The following is a 19,906-nucleotide window of genomic DNA, read 5'->3' as shown; positions in this document are numbered from 1 at the left end:
AAAATCAAGACCCTAATGGCTTTGACTCAAGAATTAAATAAAAATCAAACTTGAATTTGAAGGCTATTACAGAGATTGCTTAACAGGAACTGACAACAACTACAAGGGCTCAAAAACGGCCACATAGGTTCCATCTTGAATTTTTGTACCTTTCATTTATTAATCTAGTGTGTAAGAAGAACCCATGGACTTGACTTTAATTAGCACAATTTTGATCTGTAAAACACAAGACTTTGATCCTAGGTAAGGTCCCTTTCAAGTTTCAACCACCACTTCTTAAGAAAGTTCAGATAAGAAGCTATATATCATTTGCAGCAGTGAGAAGCCTGGAACTAAACCAAAAACAGAATCAAATTGTTCCATGGCGTCCTTCATTGCATTTGTTTTGGAAGTAGTAGTTGTTGTTGTATGGGCTTCTTTCACCCCTGCATCATCATCATCATCACCTGAAACCAAGGCTCTACTCAACTGGAAAGCCAGTGGTACCAACTTTCCTGGTACCTGGAATGCAACTGATACAAGTCCATGCAAGTGGGAGGGGATGACTTGCAACGCAGCTGGAAGCGTAACAGAGATAAACTTATCTAATTACTCCATACATGCTGAGCTCAACAGATTGAATTTCTCTTCTTTCCAAGATCTAGTACTTCTCGATCTCAGTTTGAATGGATTGTCTGGAACTATCCCAGACAACATTGGTATGCTTTCCAAACTCACCTATCTGGATCTGTCTAAGAACAATTTTTCTGGCAAATTTCCTTCTTCACTAGCTAATCTTACCAGATTATTTAAGTTGGATCTTTCTAAAAATGAATTCAATGGTGAAATTGATGAAATTCTATTCACCAATTGGACCAACCTCTCTTCCATTAATTTTCACCAAAATTTTCTCCAAGGAAAAATCCCTGTTACCATAGCTAAGATGATCAACCTCAACATTCTCTGCTTCTCTATCAATAGTATCAATGGATCAATACCTCAAGAGGTAGGAAACCTGGAAAATCTTAATCAGTTGGACCTATTAAGTAACAACCTTTCAGGTTCAATACCTACACAGATTGGGAATTTGAGAAATCTAAATAGGTTGGAGCTAGGAAGTAACATGCTTTCAGGTTCAATACCTACACAGATGGGGAATTTGAGAAATCTGAGTAAGTTGGACCTAAGGCAGAATGTTCTTTCTGGTTCAGTGCCAGCTGAAATGGGGGATTTGGGCCAACTGAACCAGTTAGACCTAAGCAACAACAAGCTAAATGGATCAATACCTGCAGCAATGGGAAATCTGAAGAATCTCCACATACTGGATATGAGTAAGAACATGTTTACTGGTTCAATCCCAAGGGAAATTGGAGATTTAGGTCAGCTGGTGCTACTTAATCTCAGCCACAACAAGCTAAATGGTTCAATACCTGCAAAGTTGGGGACAACTAATGTTTCTTACATGGTTATGGACTTGTCTAACAATGATTTGGAGGTTCCTGTTCCAGATAGCAATGTTTTGTGTAGTAATTGTGATCTTCCATCTAAAAGCAAAGAGAAAAGCTTTAAAATCAAGATCTCGATTATTATCTCTGTTTCTAGCATCATCTTTGTTGGAATTGTAATTGTTGCTGTCCGGTTCCTCTCGAGGAAAAAGTTGAAAAATCTCATGCCTGAAAGGTCCGAAACAAGAACAGAGAAAAATGGAGATCTATTTTCCATATGGAACTACGATGGCATGATTGCATATAGTGACATCATGGAAGCGACTGAAGAGTTTGACTTTAAATACTGCATTGGCACCGGAGGTTATGGGAGTGTTTACTTAGCAAACCTGCCTACAGGGAAAGTAGTAGCTGTGAAAAAGCTTCATCGCCAAGAAGCTGAAGAGAAAGCCAATGAGAAGAGCTTCACTAATGAGATACACGTATTAACAAGAATTCGGCATCGAAACATTGTGAAACTTTATGGGTTTTGCTCCCATTCAAGCTGCAAATTTCTAGTTTATGAATACATAGAAAGGGGAAGCTTAACTTATGTTCTTGGAAATGAAGCAGAAGCTGTGGAACTGGATTGGAGGAAACGTTTAAATGTCATCAAAGGAGTTGCACAAGCTTTGTCTTACATGCATCATGACAGCACGCCACCATTAATTCATCGGGACATATCAAGCAATAATGTTTTGTTGGATGAAGAATTCGAGCCTCATGTCTCCGACTTTGGAATTGCTAAATTTCTAAATCCTGACTCATCCAACCGCACTATAATTGCAGGCACATATGGGTATATTGCTCCAGGTAAGTTACAAAATATTCATCCTTTTTCCATGCTTATAATTCTAAGAATGTTGATAATGGTTTTGAACAATTCAATCATTTTTATCCAAAAAAATCCAAGAATTCACCATGCGAAAGACTTCAGATCAATATCCATCTTAGGTATGACTCGTAAGCCATCCTTGATAGGCACACAAGGATTAAGAATTAAGTGCCTACAATGGTCTTTGCCCAAAACCATAAACTTTTGATATTTTCTGAATTTTTATTACTTTTCTAGGATTTTTCGTGTATAATTATTTAGGGGCGGTGTTCTCTGCCCAGGAGCACAGGCTGAGCCCAAGCAAATGGGGCGGGGGGGGGGGGGGGGCGGCGGTCATTTCACCCACACCCCATGTGACATGGGCACAGCCTGCGCCCCCACTGTAGAGAACATTTTTCCAATTATTTATTATGTCACGAATTCATGGATGACTCGCCACCACCACTCCAAGCATATCGGATTGAGGATTGTGCTGGTTTCAAAACATTGCTTCTAGGGAAAAAAAAATGCAGTCTGGATGCGTGGATCTTCTGCCCAGACAAAGGAGCGCACGAAATTACCTCCCCTGAAATCAGAAATCCCATTCATATTGATGCCCCTGTGTACGCTCTCATTGGGCCCCGCTGGTGCAAGGGCTACACGACCAGGTGTCTGTTTCTTGCCCTGCATTTATATGGTCTATATACTTATGAATTAGGCTTTGTGATGCTTATCTTCTCTTTAGAACATCTTGATAATACATCCTTAAGCAGTGTATTTGGGGGGATTAGTCTAAACAAAATAGGGGTTGGTTAAAGTTCCCAATTCAAATCTAAGCAGAGGCCCATCTAAAATTAATTTCTCAATCCAAGTATCCCTCGAGTGTTCACTGGTTGGCCCAAGCTCAAAGGAAAACCTTGTAAAAGTACAAGTGATAAGGAACAAACATGCCTACCAAAAATGCCAAATCCATCCAAACAAGATTACCAACAAATTACTAACCCTTGTTGAATATCTTGGTTTGATAATTAACCCCCTGGTTGAATGTTGTTGGCTTTGTAATCTCTTTTTCATCTTAGTATTTTCTTTTGGAATTTTTTTTTTGTTTTCTCCATTGTTGTCAAATGTTGTATATTTTGAATTGGTAATCTTTGAATTTGAATATCCTCTTAAGATTATATAAAGAAACTGAACTTGCTCTTTTTTCTTTCCCCCGTCCCCACCTTTTCAGAGCTTGCTTATACAATGGTTGTGACAGAAAAATGTGATGTTTATAGCTTCGGGGTATTGGCACTTGAGACAATTATGGGAAGGCATCCCGGTGAATTCATCACTTCATTATCATTGCAGAATGAAAAAGATATAATACTAAAGGATGTGTTGGACCCACGTCTCCCACCACCATCACAATTTGTAGCACAAGATCTGATTTCCTCAATGATGCTTATAATTGCATGCTTGCACACCAACCCAAAATCTCGTCCAACTATGCAGTACATCTCTCAGGAACTAGAACATGTTGCGAATCGTCCTCACAACTCTTTTGCTGAGTTCCATTGTGGCAAGGAAATCACCAAATAAAATCAATACATAAAGTTTCAAGGAAGTGGATCTTCTACTGCTAAGATGTTTTCCTACTGTAATTAAAGTATTGTTAGTTTCTTTCTTAAATTTTGAATTTTTTATTTTTTTGTGTGGTGATCCATGAAATCTGTTGCAAGTCAAACTTGTATTGTTAACTTATTTTCCAAATTATATTTGTTTAAAACATATCGGTGTTAGTCATTCCTTAAATCATATAATTGTGAGCATGTTCTTTGGGTGTTCATAGTGTAACAAATATGGTACTCAACGTTTCTTGCAGCCATTTATTTGACTATTTGCTTTCCTTTTTATTGTTTCGGTTCCATTTATTTAGTTCAATATCTTAGGGATTGTGAACTTTATAAGGAAGATCCAGATCCAGATCATCTTTTGACTGCAGATCTTGTTTGCTCCAACATTAGCTTTCTCCAGGAAAGGAGAAAGAAAAGGAAACCTCAACATATCAGGTTATCATCTAGGCAGCTTCCAGATCTCAGTATTTCCACATCTCAAAACTTGACATTATGTTTATGAAAGTGCTTATTTCTAGCAGTAATCAGATCCATTTGGTCCTATAGAATTCGAGATAATCATCCAGCCAACCACCATGGAAAACAATTAATCATTTCTGGATAATTGATACAACCAACTCCTAATAGTCTTTTTGTGCATAGTTTGTGATCGTTCAATGGCCGCGAATGTTCTTCCCCCTACAATAACAACCACTGGACCAACACGGTCAGTTTGATTTCACTTCGGTACCTTCAGAAACCAGACTTAAATTGGCACAAAATTAAATGACTTATTCCTTCAAAAAACCAAAAAATAGTTACATCTGACCTGCTCATCGGATTTCCAAGAATCAAAGGAAAACCACAGAATAACCTGAATATTTTGTATAGGTATTTTCAACTGTTCAAACATATCTGGAACCTAGCATACATTAATTCTTCCCTTTTTATTAGGGTAAAAAATGAGGCAGCTAAAATCGAACCCAACAACGTGTGCATTTAGCCATACAGTCTCCCTTACAATCCACATTATAACCCAGAACCTTGGGATTACGGAGAAGAAGGTTCCGAAGAGATTTTCCTTTAATTCCCCATTCCTTTTCCAGAACATGGACATTGGTCATCAACTCTACCTCAAGACTACATCCAAGAACTTCAGGGAATTTCTTAAGTAACTTTCCAAGATCATCATCTGAAAGACCCAAATTCTTGAGATAATCCAATATATCATTCACTGTTTCAAATTTTGGAACTTCCTTTGCTCTATCCTCACCCCAATAAGGTGAATGGATTTGACCAAATGCTTTTCCTAATATCTTGTCTTCTTCCTCGTCACTGAAGCTGAATGCAGACAGTGCTTGCCTGCATGCTTCCCACATCTTTTTCTCTTCATCACCCAGAACTATAGTTTGGGTTTTTGCAGTTGAACGTATCACCCATTTCTGAGATGTGCAAACAGAGATACAACCTCTTCCTCTGATTGCATCAGTTCGTATATTGAGAGTTAGGCCATCCAACGACGACAATTTGAGCACTGAAAATCTTGGTGCAGATGCGGCAGTATCTGACTGGAAGAAGGAAACAAGGCAGAAGAAATAAGAAAAATAAGGCTTCTGTGCACCAGTGAGGAGGATAAAATTATTTCCATAAAACCATGCATGTAATTACACAGACACTTGCACTTACTTATACAGGAACATACAGTTTTCTACTGAAAATAACCAATAAAAGGGTATACCCATCGCTCTCAGAAAAGATGAACAATAATTTCCATCAGCTATATGTACCAAACATCAATTACAGGTTGGTGGTCAACTAAGTCTACTTATGAGACACACCAATCCCTAAAAGGACTTTGTAGGTCTTTCTATTTTCTGCACTTTTTTGGAGAACCATTGTTAATTAGAAATGACACTTCATTTTTAAAATTATGCTGTATTGGACACCCATGTCTGCATCTGTGTCAAACATGGACTTTCCTGTTTTGTTAGCTCACAAGGAGAGGTTAGTATTTTTTTTTAACATTCCTGAAAAGGAATGAGGAGCAGACTTTGTTCTCTACAAAGTTTAACGATGGAAACCTAGTATGTAATTAAGCTTGGAATGGATGGTATCAAACCTACAATTCAGTATAAATTTTCAAATAAGATAAAAGGTTTGTACCAGCAGCCTGTACAAAGAAAAAAGATAGTCTTGCCTTTGCCCGAATCTGTGTGGAGGTCGCTGCTGATGCTCCCCCTTCCGTCTTGCATCACAGTCTCTGACTACGAAGGGTTCTCCTTCCAGCAGCCTATGAGCTTCGACTGGACCCCCCCCCCCCTTTTGTGCTTCTTGTCGAGTTTTCGGTCACTCCCAGGGTAAATGCCATCTCCAGTAAAATCCATCTCCTTTTCCCTCCTCTTCTAGATCCCTCCATCATCTTCCCCTTGAGCCCCCTGTTCTCACCATCCCTCCTTCCATCAATCAAGAGATTCTTCCCCCCCCCCTATTTTACCCTCTTTCGAACCCCTCCTTTCCTCTCACTCCCTGTACCCTCCCCCTAACGCCTCCCGTCACGGTGGTGATGAAGATCCCTCTCCTTCTCCCTCCTCCTGTCCTCTCACTTCCTGTACCCTCCCCCTAACGCCTCCCGTCACGGTGGTGATGAAGATCCCTCTCCTTCTCCCTCTTGTGGTCGCCGCCAGCGGCAATCAAAACCTGTTCGCGGCCTCCCCTTAGCTCCTCCTCCTTGTCCGGTGGTCTCCAGGGGTCTTCGGACTGCTGGTCTCAACCGTTTCCTCCCTTTGGAATCACTGCCTGACTTCTCTTCTGCTAACCCTGCCACTCTGACCTCCTCTTCTGTGCCTCTGGCGATGTCCCCTTCCTCTGTTGAAGAGCCCCTTTCCTCTTTCGTTGTTGAATCGATTTCTAACGCTGTCGCCTTGTCTTCTCCTTCCCCAGACACCTCTATTTATAACCTTCCCTTTTCCTCCCCTCTTCGTTTCGTGATTTCCAGCTATCTCAATAGCATTAAAAATCCCCTCCTGTCCTCTTCACGTGGTCCCCTCCTAGTGGACCCCACGGTGAACCACTCTCCTTTGTCTTCCCATTCCATTCCTTGGCCCACCTCCCCCTCCCTCCCCTCTTCCGCTGTTTCGGCTGGGCTTTTTGGTCCTGCTGGGCCCATCAAACTCTTTCTATTAACCCCCTTTGCTCTAACCTTTGTTGGCCCACTCTGGTTTGGGCCTTAGTTCTTCTTCTGTTGCTCCCTCCTTCAAGCCCCAGCCTAATGCTCCCCCGCCTCTTCGTGTTTTCTGCCACCGTAACCCCAACTCCCCTCCTTATTCGTCCCTACATTGCCTACTCCCTTCCCTGCGCTGAGAAGATCTTGCCTCTGAGTTTGGTTACAAGAGATCATGTCTTCTACCGTGCGACTGTGGACCCGGGGTAGATGCCTTGTTTCTCTGAGGCTGCCTTCGGATTGCCTTGTTGGTCCTTTGCTTTTTGGTTTGTTTAGTGAGTAGTTTTTGTGTGGGCTCTTGCCTTTGTTTTTGCTCGCCCTTGCCGTTTTGGCGGGTGTTGTATTTGGTTCGCGCTTGTTCCCTTCCCCCCCCCCCCTTTTCTCTCCTTTGGTAATGAAATTATTTATTCATCCAAAACAAAAAGATAAATGTTTGGCATTGAAAAGATAGTCCCACCAGTAGTGTATGATGAACAGAAAATTGGACAGCAGGGAGTCGATTCTCATGTAAATACACAAAAAATTAATTTCATAAGGTATAGTTCACCTCTAAAAAAGCAGTCATTTAGGTAGAAGGTTTCCATTTTGTATTTGAGTTAAATTACGAATGGGTGATGGATGTGTACTACATCATAGAATTGTTGCCACGGACTACAAGCCTGCATTTATTATGGTTTTAATAAGGTTTTATGGAGGGCATTGGTAAGGTTTGCAGTCTTGAGGCAATGACAAGAAGGGCCCAAACAGATTTAATTGGAGGAGGAAATAGTTGAGGAAAAGAATGAAGTGATGATGATTCCCGGCAACTTCTCCAACTAAGCTTCCTGGTCCATTATCTTGGTTTCTAGCACATTAGCTTGATTCATTAATCACATTCAATTCATTGCATAAACCCAGTTAGGATTGTGACTTCTATGGTTGTAGGGGGGATAAACCTGGGGAAAATGCAAGAAATAGCTAGCCATCAAGGAAATTGAGAAACAAAATGCAAAATCTGTGACAATGCAGACATAGGGGATGAAACAGCCTTGCCAAGATACTGAAAAGAGGTTTCACAGTGTCAAGATCCAATCCAGCAATGTAAACTCTATACCATACGATGCAGTTGCATGTGCGTGTTTGGACCGACATAACCCGATCTGGAAACCCAGACCAAGATAAACTAGAACCAAACCAGGATTTTGGCCTAATAAGGTAGAGAGTTTATTCGTTTCTTGGGTTTATTCTTCTATTCTTCATTTTTTTTATTCAAGTTTCCTAGTTTGAGTTGTTTTATAATTCTATTCTAGCTTTGGATTAGAAGTCCTTTTTGTTTACCATCACATATGTAAACCTCCTATCATTATAGGGAGATTAGAGCTGAAAATTAAGTCAAGTTTTTTTTAAGTTTCTTCAGGGGTAGTGAGTGTGCGTGCTTCTGTTCCTTCTCTCTCTCTCTGTTCCCTGGTTCTATTTAGAGCCTCTCCTCTCAGGTACATCTTCCTCACTGATTCTTCTCCTTTCCTTCTTCCATTTCTGTTTCAGTTTTCCTTCTGGATTCCTTTTCTTTATTATTGATATTCAATACTTTTTCTGGTTTTTTACTGTTGAACGATACTGTTGGGGCTGAGATGAGTGTTTGTGGATCCATCATACCACAAAAAGCACTTGTTTTCTTAAGTTCAGCTCGGCCTTTCTGCCTTCTATTCCAAATTTCAGAAAGTACCTCTTTCAAATTTAATTACCAATTAGTCCTTGTTACTGTTTTCCTTAATTTAAATGATCCTGAACTTCAAAATATTTACAGAATTGCCACTGCTTCTTTATAATTGGTATTTTATAGCTTGGGTGGGCCTATATCGATTTAAAAGCAGGGTTTGGAACTCAGGGTTGCATTACCAAAGACCAGCCCCAATGACCATTATACCTTGCCCATTGGAGCTCTGCATGACCAAAAAAAAGAGCTACCAAATGCACAAGGCTCCCACTACTGCAGGGTCTGGGAGGGGAAAAGGTATGCAGCATAACCCCCTGCTTCGCAGGAGAGGCTTTTTCCAAGTTTTGAACCTGCAACCAACAGGTTGCAATACCGCAACTTAACCATTGCGCCAAGGCTCGCATGACAACAATATTAATAAGGAAGTCATCAATAATGATTGAAAGCCACATAGTGGAAGTTAATATGAAGATTTCTTTAGGAGGTAATCTAGATCGAAAACGAAAAATCTTGGAATCTAATGCAAATTGAGGATTCCATTTGCTCTTGTAATCCTAATATGCTCCAACTTCTTCCACAAGGTTCATCGTGCATCAGAAAGTCTTCTTACAAGGGGCGGAATCCACAAGAATTTCCATGTCAAATGACCTTGTGCATTATCTATATCAATACTGACAAGATTCAAGGACTACCTAAACAAAGCCCATTATGGAGATACATACCAATCATGTATGGACTTCATGACTAGTGAAGTACTTAATATCTACCAAGAGTTTCTTCTGGGAGCTGCTTACGTGTGGAAAGACCAATGCATTTTGTGGGATCTAGGACCATGTAAGTTATCCAATAATTATGATCACATTCATGAAAATGTAATGAATAGGTGGAGCTGCAGGAGGCTGGTTATTGTCCTCTTGGCTTAGTGGGGCAGTTTGTTTGTGGTTGGTAAAACTTGTTTTGTTTCAGGGGTTACCTGTTTTATTCTGCTTTTTTTGCTTGCTGGGCTCTTATCAGCCTCGGCCAGCTATCTCTTTCTCAGACATCCATAGAAATTCTGTACATCGAGAATGATTTTCCCTGTATATCTTGTCTTCATCATTTGCCAATCACCTTTTTAGCAACCAAAGCAAATATTCTTCTTATAGCATTTCCATTTCAACAATGAAAACAATAAGCATAAATTGGATGTTTGTGCTCAAGAGCTGTGCAGATCTTTTCTGATTCACTTTTTCTTTTTCTATCAAACATTTCCCTGTTCTTTCTCCTTGTTTCTACCATATTATTTTGTTAATTAAGGAGTTCAGCAATCCAAAAACTCAATCTTATGTATAAGAAAATGTTAGCACCAACCAATGCAATCCACTATTCTAACTCTAGGTTATTTGACAAATAATTAAGATTGGAGACAGATTCAAAGAGTTATGAAGAAGAAAGACTCACAGTGGAAAAGGAACAATTTATTGCAGGTTGAAAGGTAAGCAGAGGTGAAGCCAATGATTTTCCCACCATTCCTCACTATTAAAAGCCTAGATGAAAGAAAGAACAAATGAATACAAGACCAAAGAGAAAATATGAGACGAAATAAATTCAAAGCAGGAATCAAGACAACCAAAGAGTTCATAACGATGAAAAATTAAAGAATCATAAGGAATTGATTCTAAAAAATCCACAGTTGAATTACAATATGTAGTTGTAGGATTCATAAATATTTCCCCTCAGAAATTTTTTTAATAAAATTTGAAAAAGGAAATAACCATGATATAGAAACACATTTTATTTGAACCACCCAAATACAATAACATTTATTATACACTTAAGTTATTGATACAGAAAGTTACCAGCTTAGTTAGGGATTTCAACTGGCTGAATTTTGGAAGGAATTGGGACCACTCTGATCATCTGATATCAAAATCAACTTTAACCCAACACTTAACTGGTTTTTCTGAACATGGATGGGTAGAAAGAAGATTCAAAAACCTAATATGAGATAGAGTGGCGAGGGGCGAACGGGGAGAAAACCAAAACAAGGAATCAAGGTTATTAGATACTCATTGCTGACTTTAGGAAATTTTGAAAGCCTGTATTCTAGCATGAAGCCTATACAGGGCACCCCTATCTCAACAGCCAATTATATCCAGCCACAGCACATTCCTTGTCATCGGCAGTTAACGCAATTAAAGGAGCTGGTTAGAATATAAACTTTTCACTGCAAATAAGGGGGCAAGAGAGAAATTAGCTTGCAATCAACTCATTCTAACTAACGGTTGACAACCTCCCCCCTCCCAATCTCTCTCATTCAAATGTATAATGCTTAAACAAGCCACTCCCCTCCCCCACCCCCCACCCCCCACCCCTGGCCCCCTTTAAAACCCTAATAATTGGATTTATTTTTCTTTCGGCAATCATTTTAAGATAATCTAATCTGATGTCATCGGTCATTAAATCTTACTTCTAGTGGAACACATATAGGTTGATGCTTTAGTGACACTCCAAAACTTTGAAACCTTTTGATCTTGATGCTCCAACAGCATCTGGTGTTACTCTGGTTGTAACCAATACCATGATTCACCCAAGAAATACGTATACACAAAAAAAGAAAAATAGAAGATGAGTTGTGCAGAAGTAGATCCAGGATGGAAAGACGTAGTCAACCATGCATCCTACTGAGCACTAAGAGATGCACTCAAGCACAAATAGGATCTCAACAAGAAAGTGTGCAATGGAATTGGTGGAGAACAATTGGATGCAACATCCTATATTCTCAGTATTGTCTCTCTGTGATTCTGGTTTTCCAGTTGGTTTTCTGGTGTTGTCTTTTCAACCTAGCAAACCCATCACCATCCATTCAAATAAATTCCCCATCTTAAGATCACTCATTCTAAATACCAGATGTATCTAAACTGACCAAATTTCGTGAGTCAATTTCAACCAATCAAACAAACTTGTCACCACCCAGAAACCACCAGAAGCAGCAACTCTGGGCCTACAACAATTTCACCCCTAGAAGTAGAAACCCTGAACTGAAAATGTTCCTAGTAACCGCACTCCATCAACCAAACTTCAGAGTTTAGACACTGTGACAGAGTTCCCCACAGAAAAAGGAAAAATTACATAATGGAAAACATTGGAACCAACGATGAAACCATTGTGCATTTGCAGAATAGCTTAACCAATGCAAAACATACATCTTTATTAATCCTTGACTTCCACACCAATTAGTGTGAAATAAAACTGTTAAGAGTTTGGGTTTCAAATTCTATCCATTTAGTTCTCTGCAGCGTTAGGACTAGCTGGATATTGCCACCTGGGGGTCCTTTCGTCTTGTAAATTTGTACCCTAGACTCTTCTGTTTTCAAATTATCTTTGGGGATTCTATTCAAATCTTTTGGGTATTCTTTTCAAATCTTTGATAGTCGTAGTTTCTTCGCCCATAAACGTAGGCTTATAGCTGAACGACATAAATTTCCTGTGCCTTTGCTTCCGATTGTTTCTTTCGTGTTATGTTTTGGCATAGCTTTTCTCTTTGCTACGAATCCTAGATTGCGTTAATTCAACAACAGAGGTGTTTGACTTGAAAGTGAATGACACAATTTAACGATTCCTCTTCTGTACAATGATATGAAGTAGCAAGTCAATCCAAATTGTGGAAAACCAGTGTTTCAGGGCTTCGACACCCACTTACCTATAACCACTATCTAGATTGCAGATGGATATAGTCAAACTGCAGAGCTTCAATACATATATTTAATTTCCTTTCGGTGTTCCCTAATGGTTTTACAGGTACCAGTTCACTGTAGAAGTATAATTGAACATAGGTTGAAGGAATACAAATGGAAAACAGAGGCACCCAATAAAACTCAAGCGTGAAAGTAAATCAGGCAGAAAGATTAGTACCCAGTAAAGAAGATCGTCTCCACAAACTAAAACGCCTCCACCCACTTCTGATTATGGTCACTTGCTTGTGAAATTGTGAACGAGAATCAAAACCAGCGGTTCTTTTTTTTTATTTCTATGAGAGAGAGAGAGAGAGAGAAAAGAGAGATTTGGGGTATATTCCGAAAGGTATGGTTATTCTGTTCGTTCAAATGATCAGCTCTCCTGGAGTTCTGGACCACAAGAGCTGGTTACATGGGTTCCAGAAGGAACAGTTGATGGTGGGTATCCACACTCACTTTGACCCCACCGTTCGAGCAAGCGTCATCTTTTATTTTTGGGAGAATTTCACAGACACCCCCTAAAAGTATCCAATATCTCAGAAACTTATCATACTTGGTCAAAATAGCAAACTTCCCCCTGATGTTAAGCTGGTGACCTCCAAGATAAAATGTTGATTTTACCCTCTTAGTATCAACCAAATTAAAAAATGTCGATTTTACCCTCTTAGTAATTTTTTGGGAAAAATGACTAGGGAAAGAGCAGATCCTTCCCGTTGGAGCGAAGAACAGAACCACCATGGGCGAGGTCATCTCTGGCGATTTCTTTCAGCTTTGTCAAGAATAAAATTTTGCGATTTCTTTTCCGGCGATGATTACTTGCAGCAACTAATCATCATCCATCTACAGAAAGGGAAAACAAGAAATCTGAATATACCTCATTCACATCCTTCAGCTGCAATAATCTTCTCCTAGCTAACTTAATTTAAACTGGTTCCCCCCTTGACAGACTCAATAAGTCAGAGCCTAATTTGATGAAAGCACTCTCCAATCATTAGCATTCTAAACTGGTTCCCACCTTGACAGACTCTTTTTTTTTTTTTTTCACCGGAATAATTTTCATTCAATATATTCTTTGTCTATTGAGTAAAATGAAGGATAGACCCATTTGCAGGTTGAATCATTCCAGAAGTGATATGGAATATGCCTGTTGGACAACTACAATCAACCATCACATTTTATTCATATAGATCGACATAAACACACTATGATGAGGATACATTCATGGAGGCATTTCATAGATAAATTCACCAATCAAGGCTGGTTTGCGCACTGCAAGTGCCTTGGCTGGAGAGGAATAATTAAGAGAGAAATTAAAGAGAGTATGGTTTTACACCAGAGCTTAACTTCACTTTCTTCTTTCCGAGAGAGAGAGAGGAAATTAACATTTCACATGAAAGAAACCCAAAATTTTGTGAACTTGGAGAACTCCTTCATCTGCCTTCTGAGTGTAAAGGGAAGAGCTCCAGTGTCTTATCGTCTCCTTCCTCTCCTCCGCTACTCCACCTGCTATCCTCCTCTTCCCGGCTCCACTCTGCCCCCCTGCTTTGCTGCTTCCTCTTGAACCGACGATCAAGGTCGAATGCCTGAGGTAACACTGGATTTTCAAAACCCTAGATATTACAATCAATAGGAAAGATTGAAGGGGAGGAAACATACCTGTGTTGGTGATTTTCCTTCTTCGTCTTTCGAGCATGGAGATGGATCCAGCAATGGCGTCGAAGCTCACTGTACTACACAGTTCTACCGTCTTCTTCCTTCAGCCTAGCGATGGTAAAACGATGATGTGTTTTGTTTTTTGGGTAAAAGAGGCTTTTACCCTTAAGGAGTATTATGATACATTTATCCCTTCTAAGGATAATTTGGCCATTACGATAAAACTAACAGCAACTTAACCCCAAAAGCCTAGCGGAGTGGACTAAGTTCAAATATCTTCATAAAATAAGGGCTTTTTTGACCAAGTATGGTAAGTTTCTGAGATATTGGATACCTTTAGGGGGTGTCTGTGAAATTTTCTCTTTATTTTGTTTTGGGACAATTATTATCACTATCCTACACTTAGCCTATATTTATCAAAACTACCCTACCTGAAACTTCTTTTTTGAAACTACCCTGCTTTTAAACTTTTACATCTCCTTCTACCCTCATGTTTTTAAATACCCAGATTGCCCTTCCTTTTCACCTAGTAACTTGCAAATCTATTTAACCTACCATTCATCTTCTACTTTTTACTATTTTTATCCTTAAAATAGTAAAAAATGAAGCACCCACCCACTTCTTCTCTTCCGTTTTTTACTCCATTCAGTTTTTTTTTTGTTGTTTTTTCTTCAATTTTTCTATATAATTAATTTTTTATTCAACATTTCATCCTCATCGTTCTTCAAACAGATCATGGTTCTAAGTATTGGTATCGTGTCGCCTATATCGAGCGATGTACCGATTTTGTTACTCACCGATACCGATACCATGCTGATATTGTATCGGTAGCATAGTATGACAAGGGGTAAAATGGTTAGAGAACTCATTTTTTAAGGAAATTCAAGGGTAATTTTGCCCGATACAGTTGATCCAGGCCAATCCCGTATCTGTATCGTATCAATTTTGTAGGTTACCGATACCCGTTCCGATACCGTGCACTAAAACCATGGAACAGATCGACTCTCATCAAAAATAGTAAAAAGTAAATTGAATAAAAAGAGGAAGAGAGAGATGAAGTGGGGTGTTTTGAAGAGAGTCCATCTGTTCCATGTTTTTAGTGCACGGTATCGGAACGGGTATCGATAACGTGCAAAATCGATACAGTATCGGCCTGGATCAGCTATATCAAGCAAAATTACCCCTGAATCTCCTTTAAAGTGAGTTTTTTTTACCATTTTACCCCCTTTTCGTACCGTGCTACCGATACGGTATCAGCACGATATCGATGACTAGCAAAACTGGTACGTATTGCCCGATACGTGTGATACGATACCAATACTTAGAACCATGATCTGTTCGAAGAAGAACGATGAGGATGAAATGTTGAATAAAAAATTAATTAAATAGAAATATTGAAGAAAAAAAAACGAATGGAATAAAAAACGGGAGAGAGAAGAAGTGGGTGGGTGCTTTCATTTTTTACTATTTTAATGACAAAAATAGCAAAAAGTAGAAGATGAACGGGAGGTTAAATAGATTAGCAGGTTACTAGGTGAAAAGGAAGGGCAATCTGGGTATTTAAAAACATGAGGGTAGAAGGAGATGTAAAAGTTTAAAAGCAGGGTAGTTTTAGAAAAGAAGTTTAAGGTAGGATAGTTTTAATAAATATAGGCTAAGTGTAGAGCAGTGATAGTAATTGCCCCTTTGTTTTTTTGTGTTTTTTGGTAAGGGTGCAAGAGTCATCGAAAGGTTATTTTAAACTTAGGGGCGGAGAGGTTGGGCACCCCCGCCCACTCTAGGCAGGCGGCCTTGACCAAATGGGTGGGGTGGGATGAAAGGAGCAAGTGGGATGTCAAAACCTAGCCTAAACCGTTAAAATCGATTGAAACTGATCGAAAAAACTCGGATCGAATCGATTCGATCCTTATTGGATTGGGGTATGATGGGATTGGTTAAAAATCAGATCGCATCGAACTGACCGATATCAAATCGAATGAAATCGATATAAAAATAATTAAGTATAAGGTTATGATTATGTGAATTGATTATCCATTGATTTCAATATTAGTGAGCAAATTTATGGTTGTAAGGAGAATTGTTACAAATCAATGAGTATACTGTATGAGGTTATGAAAATAGGGAAATTGATTTGTAACAATACTTCTTCCATTGATCTCCTTATTCAAATAAATGATTTGATAGTATGATTCATTTTGTGATTTCAATATTAGTTATCTTTCCAATAATTATTCATTGATTTCAATATTAATTATCTTCCATTTACAAATGATGATAAATAATTATATGATTTATGACAATGATTTCACTACAAACTTTATTTATCCATTGATTTAAATATTAGTTATTTTCCATTCTTCCCCTTACAATTTATTCTTCTTTGAGGATTACAACATGAACATATCTTATTCATGGTTGTGTATTTGTTTTGACTTGGGAAAGGTGAATTAAAGTGTTTTTATTGAATCTTTTCTCACTACAAATTATGAATGTAAGATTTCATTGTGGTTCAAACACGAAAATAAATCGATCTAAGCCGGTATTAACCCGATATTGAAAAACGAAACCTATCGAAAATTGAAGTTTCTTAACAGTTTGGTTTTGGTTTCACTAATTCTAAGGCCAAAACCGATTCCGTCCGATCGAAACCGAGCCAAATCGATCGTTTGACACCCCTGCGGACAGACATAAGATGGGCACCTCGACGCCATGCGAGTCCAATTCCTCTATACAGGGAGGAGGGGAATTAATGGAAACAAAAGGACAAGTGGTTATCTCTCACATAGTCACATGTACATTCACCTGCATGTACTTGCAAATGATCCATTCTCGAGGCAATGCCCATCTTTTTCAAATAATTTTTATTTAATATAATAATTACACAAAAGGAAAATGTTGGGTATACTAGTGGTATACCGTATGCTGGATCATTGTCTGCTCTATTTCCCGGGTAGATCCATTTCCCCTAAGTTCCTTAAATAGGGGGCGGAAATGGCCACTCTACCCATGCCCGACCACACTGCCCGAGTGGGGTCCACCCCTTATTAGAGGCACTTTGGGAAGGAGCGGGCAAGAAATGGAACAAGTAATTTTCCATCGTATGCTAGCACCCTATGTGTCTATTTCTCTCTTTCTCCTTTGAAAGGTAAGTGAGTCATTTTAAAGGGGAGGAAGAAAGAGATAGTCACATAGGGTGATAGCATACGGTATACCACTAACATACCCAATTATTACCCATCACTCTCCCTTAAATAAAATATTTTTTGTAAACATTTTACAAAAACAACTATTTGGTCCGATTTCAATTAAGCACAATTCAAAACTCTCTCTCACTTGGATGTTCTCTCATAAACAAACAATACGTGGATACCTTATTGTCACTTTTACTCACATCTATATCATGTTTGTCGAGTAGTCGATGTATAGTCAGTCCTGTCGGTAGACATCAACCATTGATACACCACAAATACACAAAACATGAATGCAATAGTAAGTGCCTCTTAGGTACAGGAAAAAGAGACTACCAGAAATTCATTTTGGCAAACACAATTGGCGATGAACCATTCAGGAATTTCTATTGATTAATGTTCAACATAATAATGTGTCTGTATTGATATTTCCATACTAATCTCCATTTGAGAAATATTCAATGTGGCAATTCTTAAACAAAATGCCTATATCTGTCACTAGCTGAAAACAAAAATACAATACTATTCAGCAGGTGCACATAAAAGAATAATTACAACAAACACTTACTATAAAGTTATAATCAATTAATTTAATCTTTTTAAGTTGGATTTGATGGACACACTCTAATGTCAAAATATTTATTTGTATTAAAAAAAATTCATTTTCAAACAGTATGATTTAAGCACCCTTAACTTTCTTATTTTTTTAAACAAAAATGGATTAATCCTATCCCCAAAACTTTCCTTGTAAATTAAATGGTTTAATGGTTTGGTTAAAAAAATGGTATTGATGTGTTTGGTCCATGGTTCGTAATCTCGGATCGGATCAGTCGATATAGGTTGGATCGGATCAGTATTGATTGAGGCCGATTCCGAGATTAGACCGATAAGGCAAGTTTTGACTATATCGCTCCTTAGATTGTCCGATCTGACTGAATTTTTTTGGATTGTTTTCAAAGTTTTTATGTTTTTTTTTAATATTATCTTGACTAATATTGACCGATACCAGTCGATATTGACCGGTCCGATCCCGAGATCACAACACCTACCAACTCTGGTCGATACACGACCTGATCCATTAAAAAAACAATTTTGGGGGTTTTTTTATCGATCCTAACCGATTTATACCGATCCAATCCCAATCTAGAAAGGTTTTGACCATGATTGATACCGAGTCCGATACCAGGATTTTGAACCTTGGTTGATCACTTGAATCAGTTGAAACAATCTCTTTTGAAACAATATCAATATTTGGATCGAAGCCTTAGACCCAACTCCTGACAGTTTGTCTCAATTATCTGAGATATCCAATATCCTCAAGTGATTGTTAGAGCTAGACTGAAGAAATATTCTAGAATAAAAAATCTAGAATTTTATATATTCAAGAAATTGACAAAAATACAAAATATTTTCATTCTCTGGTCATAGACAATGCATAACCTAGGTAACCAAAAAATTCCAAAAAAAAAAAGAAAAAAGACATAGCCTATATTACCCTTAATCCAAAAGTAAAGGATAAAATAGAAATTAAAAAAACCAATTTATGAAGAGAATAACATTTAGTGCAATGAGATAATGCCACGTAGGGGTTGCAGCTACTTACCTACAACCCGGGTACCAGCTAATTTTTTTTTTAATCAAACCGTTCATCAACCACTTCCATTGACCAAAACTTCAAAACCAAAGCACCAAATCTATAATCCAAATTTTTACCCCTAAAAAAAGAAAAATCTATAATCCAAATCAAATGAGATGATCTAATAGCGTTCTAGACCATTCCAAAAGAATTACTTTTATTTCAAACTCATGAGCTTAGGAACAAATCAAAGGATGGATTCATCGAGAATCTCTCTCCGGCCGTTTAAACTTTCAGATGTAGATGATATCATGGAATGGGCAGGCGATGATCGGGTGACTCAATTTCTTAGACGGGAGACCTTCAAATCAAGGGATGAGGCTTTCAGTTTCATCAAAGATGTTTGCATCCCCCACCCTTGGCGTCGATCCATATGTTTAGACGACCGTTCGATCGGATATGTTTCGATTTCTCCGGCATCCGGCAAAGACAGGTGTAGAGCTGATCTTGGATATGCTTTAGCTGCACAGTATTGGGGTCAAGGAATAGTCACCATAGCTGTGAAGATGGCACTGGCTTCTCTATTAAAAGATTTACCTGATGTGATGAGGCTACAAGCTTTGGCTGATTTAGAAAATAAGGCCTCACAGAGGGTCCTTGAAAAGGCTGGGTTCCTTAAAGAGGGTATTTTGAGAAAGTATTTCTCTCTTAAAGGTCAGATTAGAGATTTAGTTATGTATAGTTTTTTAGCTATTGAAACTGTCCCAAATTGATATGATGAAGGAATAAAAATTTATGTATTTTTATTTATGGAATCAATGCATAACCTCTCTCTCTCTCTCTCGAAAGCTCAAACTTAATTAAATGGATTGGGGATGAACCATTGACATATATGCATATTAAAAATTACTCGGATCTCCCCTGTATTTTGCTCTAATTTCAATCATCTTTCCTGTAATTTAATCGTCCGGTAGGGATTAAATTA

At 38.5% G+C, this 19,906-nt stretch overlaps 3 protein-coding genes across 4 annotated transcripts; 2 read left to right on the top strand and 1 right to left on the bottom strand.

Annotated features, from left to right (window-relative positions):
- The first annotated feature begins 212 nt into the window (after nt 1–212).
- On the top strand, nt 213–3,963 carry LOC122656233 (probable leucine-rich repeat receptor-like protein kinase At1g35710). Its single transcript, XM_043850711.1, has 2 exons — nt 213–2,276; nt 3,509–3,963. Exons 1-2 carry the CDS (start codon nt 362–364, stop codon nt 3,856–3,858), a joined length of 2,265 nt encoding a protein of 754 aa, XP_043706646.1. The 5' UTR covers nt 213–361; the 3' UTR covers nt 3,859–3,963.
- A 710-nt stretch (nt 3,964–4,673) lies between these two features.
- On the bottom strand, nt 4,674–12,766 carry LOC122656234. Of its 2 annotated transcripts, none has more exons than XM_043850713.1 (3): nt 12,683–12,766; nt 10,229–10,303; nt 4,674–5,440 (listed from the first exon to the last, which is right to left on the bottom strand). In XM_043850713.1, the coding sequence occupies exons 2-3, from the start codon at nt 10,295–10,297 to the stop codon at nt 4,844–4,846; spliced, it is 666 nt and encodes a 221-aa protein (XP_043706648.1). In that variant the 5' UTR covers nt 10,298–10,303; nt 12,683–12,766; the 3' UTR covers nt 4,674–4,843. The 2 variants fall into 2 exon arrangements, with proteins under 2 accessions (XP_043706648.1, XP_043706647.1); XM_043850712.1 differs by having other exon boundaries at nt 10,229–10,318; nt 12,683–12,701.
- Nucleotides 12,767–19,172: 6,406 nt separating this feature from the next.
- On the top strand, nt 19,173–19,694 carry LOC122654030 (uncharacterized N-acetyltransferase p20). Its single transcript, XM_043848002.1, has one exon. The coding sequence runs from the start codon at nt 19,176–19,178 to the stop codon at nt 19,692–19,694; it is 519 nt and encodes a 172-aa protein (XP_043703937.1). The 5' UTR covers nt 19,173–19,175.
- Nucleotides 19,695–19,906: the final 212 nt, after the last annotated feature.

Source organism: Telopea speciosissima, chromosome 3 (assembly GCF_018873765.1).
Source record: "Telopea speciosissima isolate NSW1024214 ecotype Mountain lineage chromosome 3, Tspe_v1, whole genome shotgun sequence".
Taxonomy (NCBI): Eukaryota; Viridiplantae; Streptophyta; class Magnoliopsida; order Proteales; family Proteaceae; genus Telopea; species Telopea speciosissima.
Note: the sequence above shows the minus strand (reverse complement) of the source record. Positions and strands in the feature narration are given on the sequence as shown.

Excerpts from the sequence above, each read along its gene's own strand:
- LOC122654030 (XM_043848002.1), top strand. The coding sequence starts at position 19,176 with ATGGATTCATCGAGAATCTCTCTCCGGCCGTTTAAACTTTCAGATGTA.
- LOC122656233 (XM_043850711.1), top strand. The coding sequence starts at position 362 with ATGGCGTCCTTCATTGCATTTGTTTTGGAAGTAGTAGTTGTTGTTGTA. Across the intron at positions 2,277-3,508 it reads ATATGGGTATATTGCTCCAG|AGCTTGCTTATACAATGGTT; the intron begins GTAAGTTACAAA and ends CCACCTTTTCAG.
- LOC122656234 (XM_043850713.1), bottom strand. The coding sequence starts at position 10,297 with ATGGTGGGAAAATCATTGGCTTCACCTCTGCTTACCTTTCAACCTGCA. Across the intron at positions 5,441-10,228 it reads TAAATTGTTCCTTTTCCACT|TCAGATACTGCCGCATCTGC; the intron begins GTGAGTCTTTCT and ends TCCTTCTTCCAG.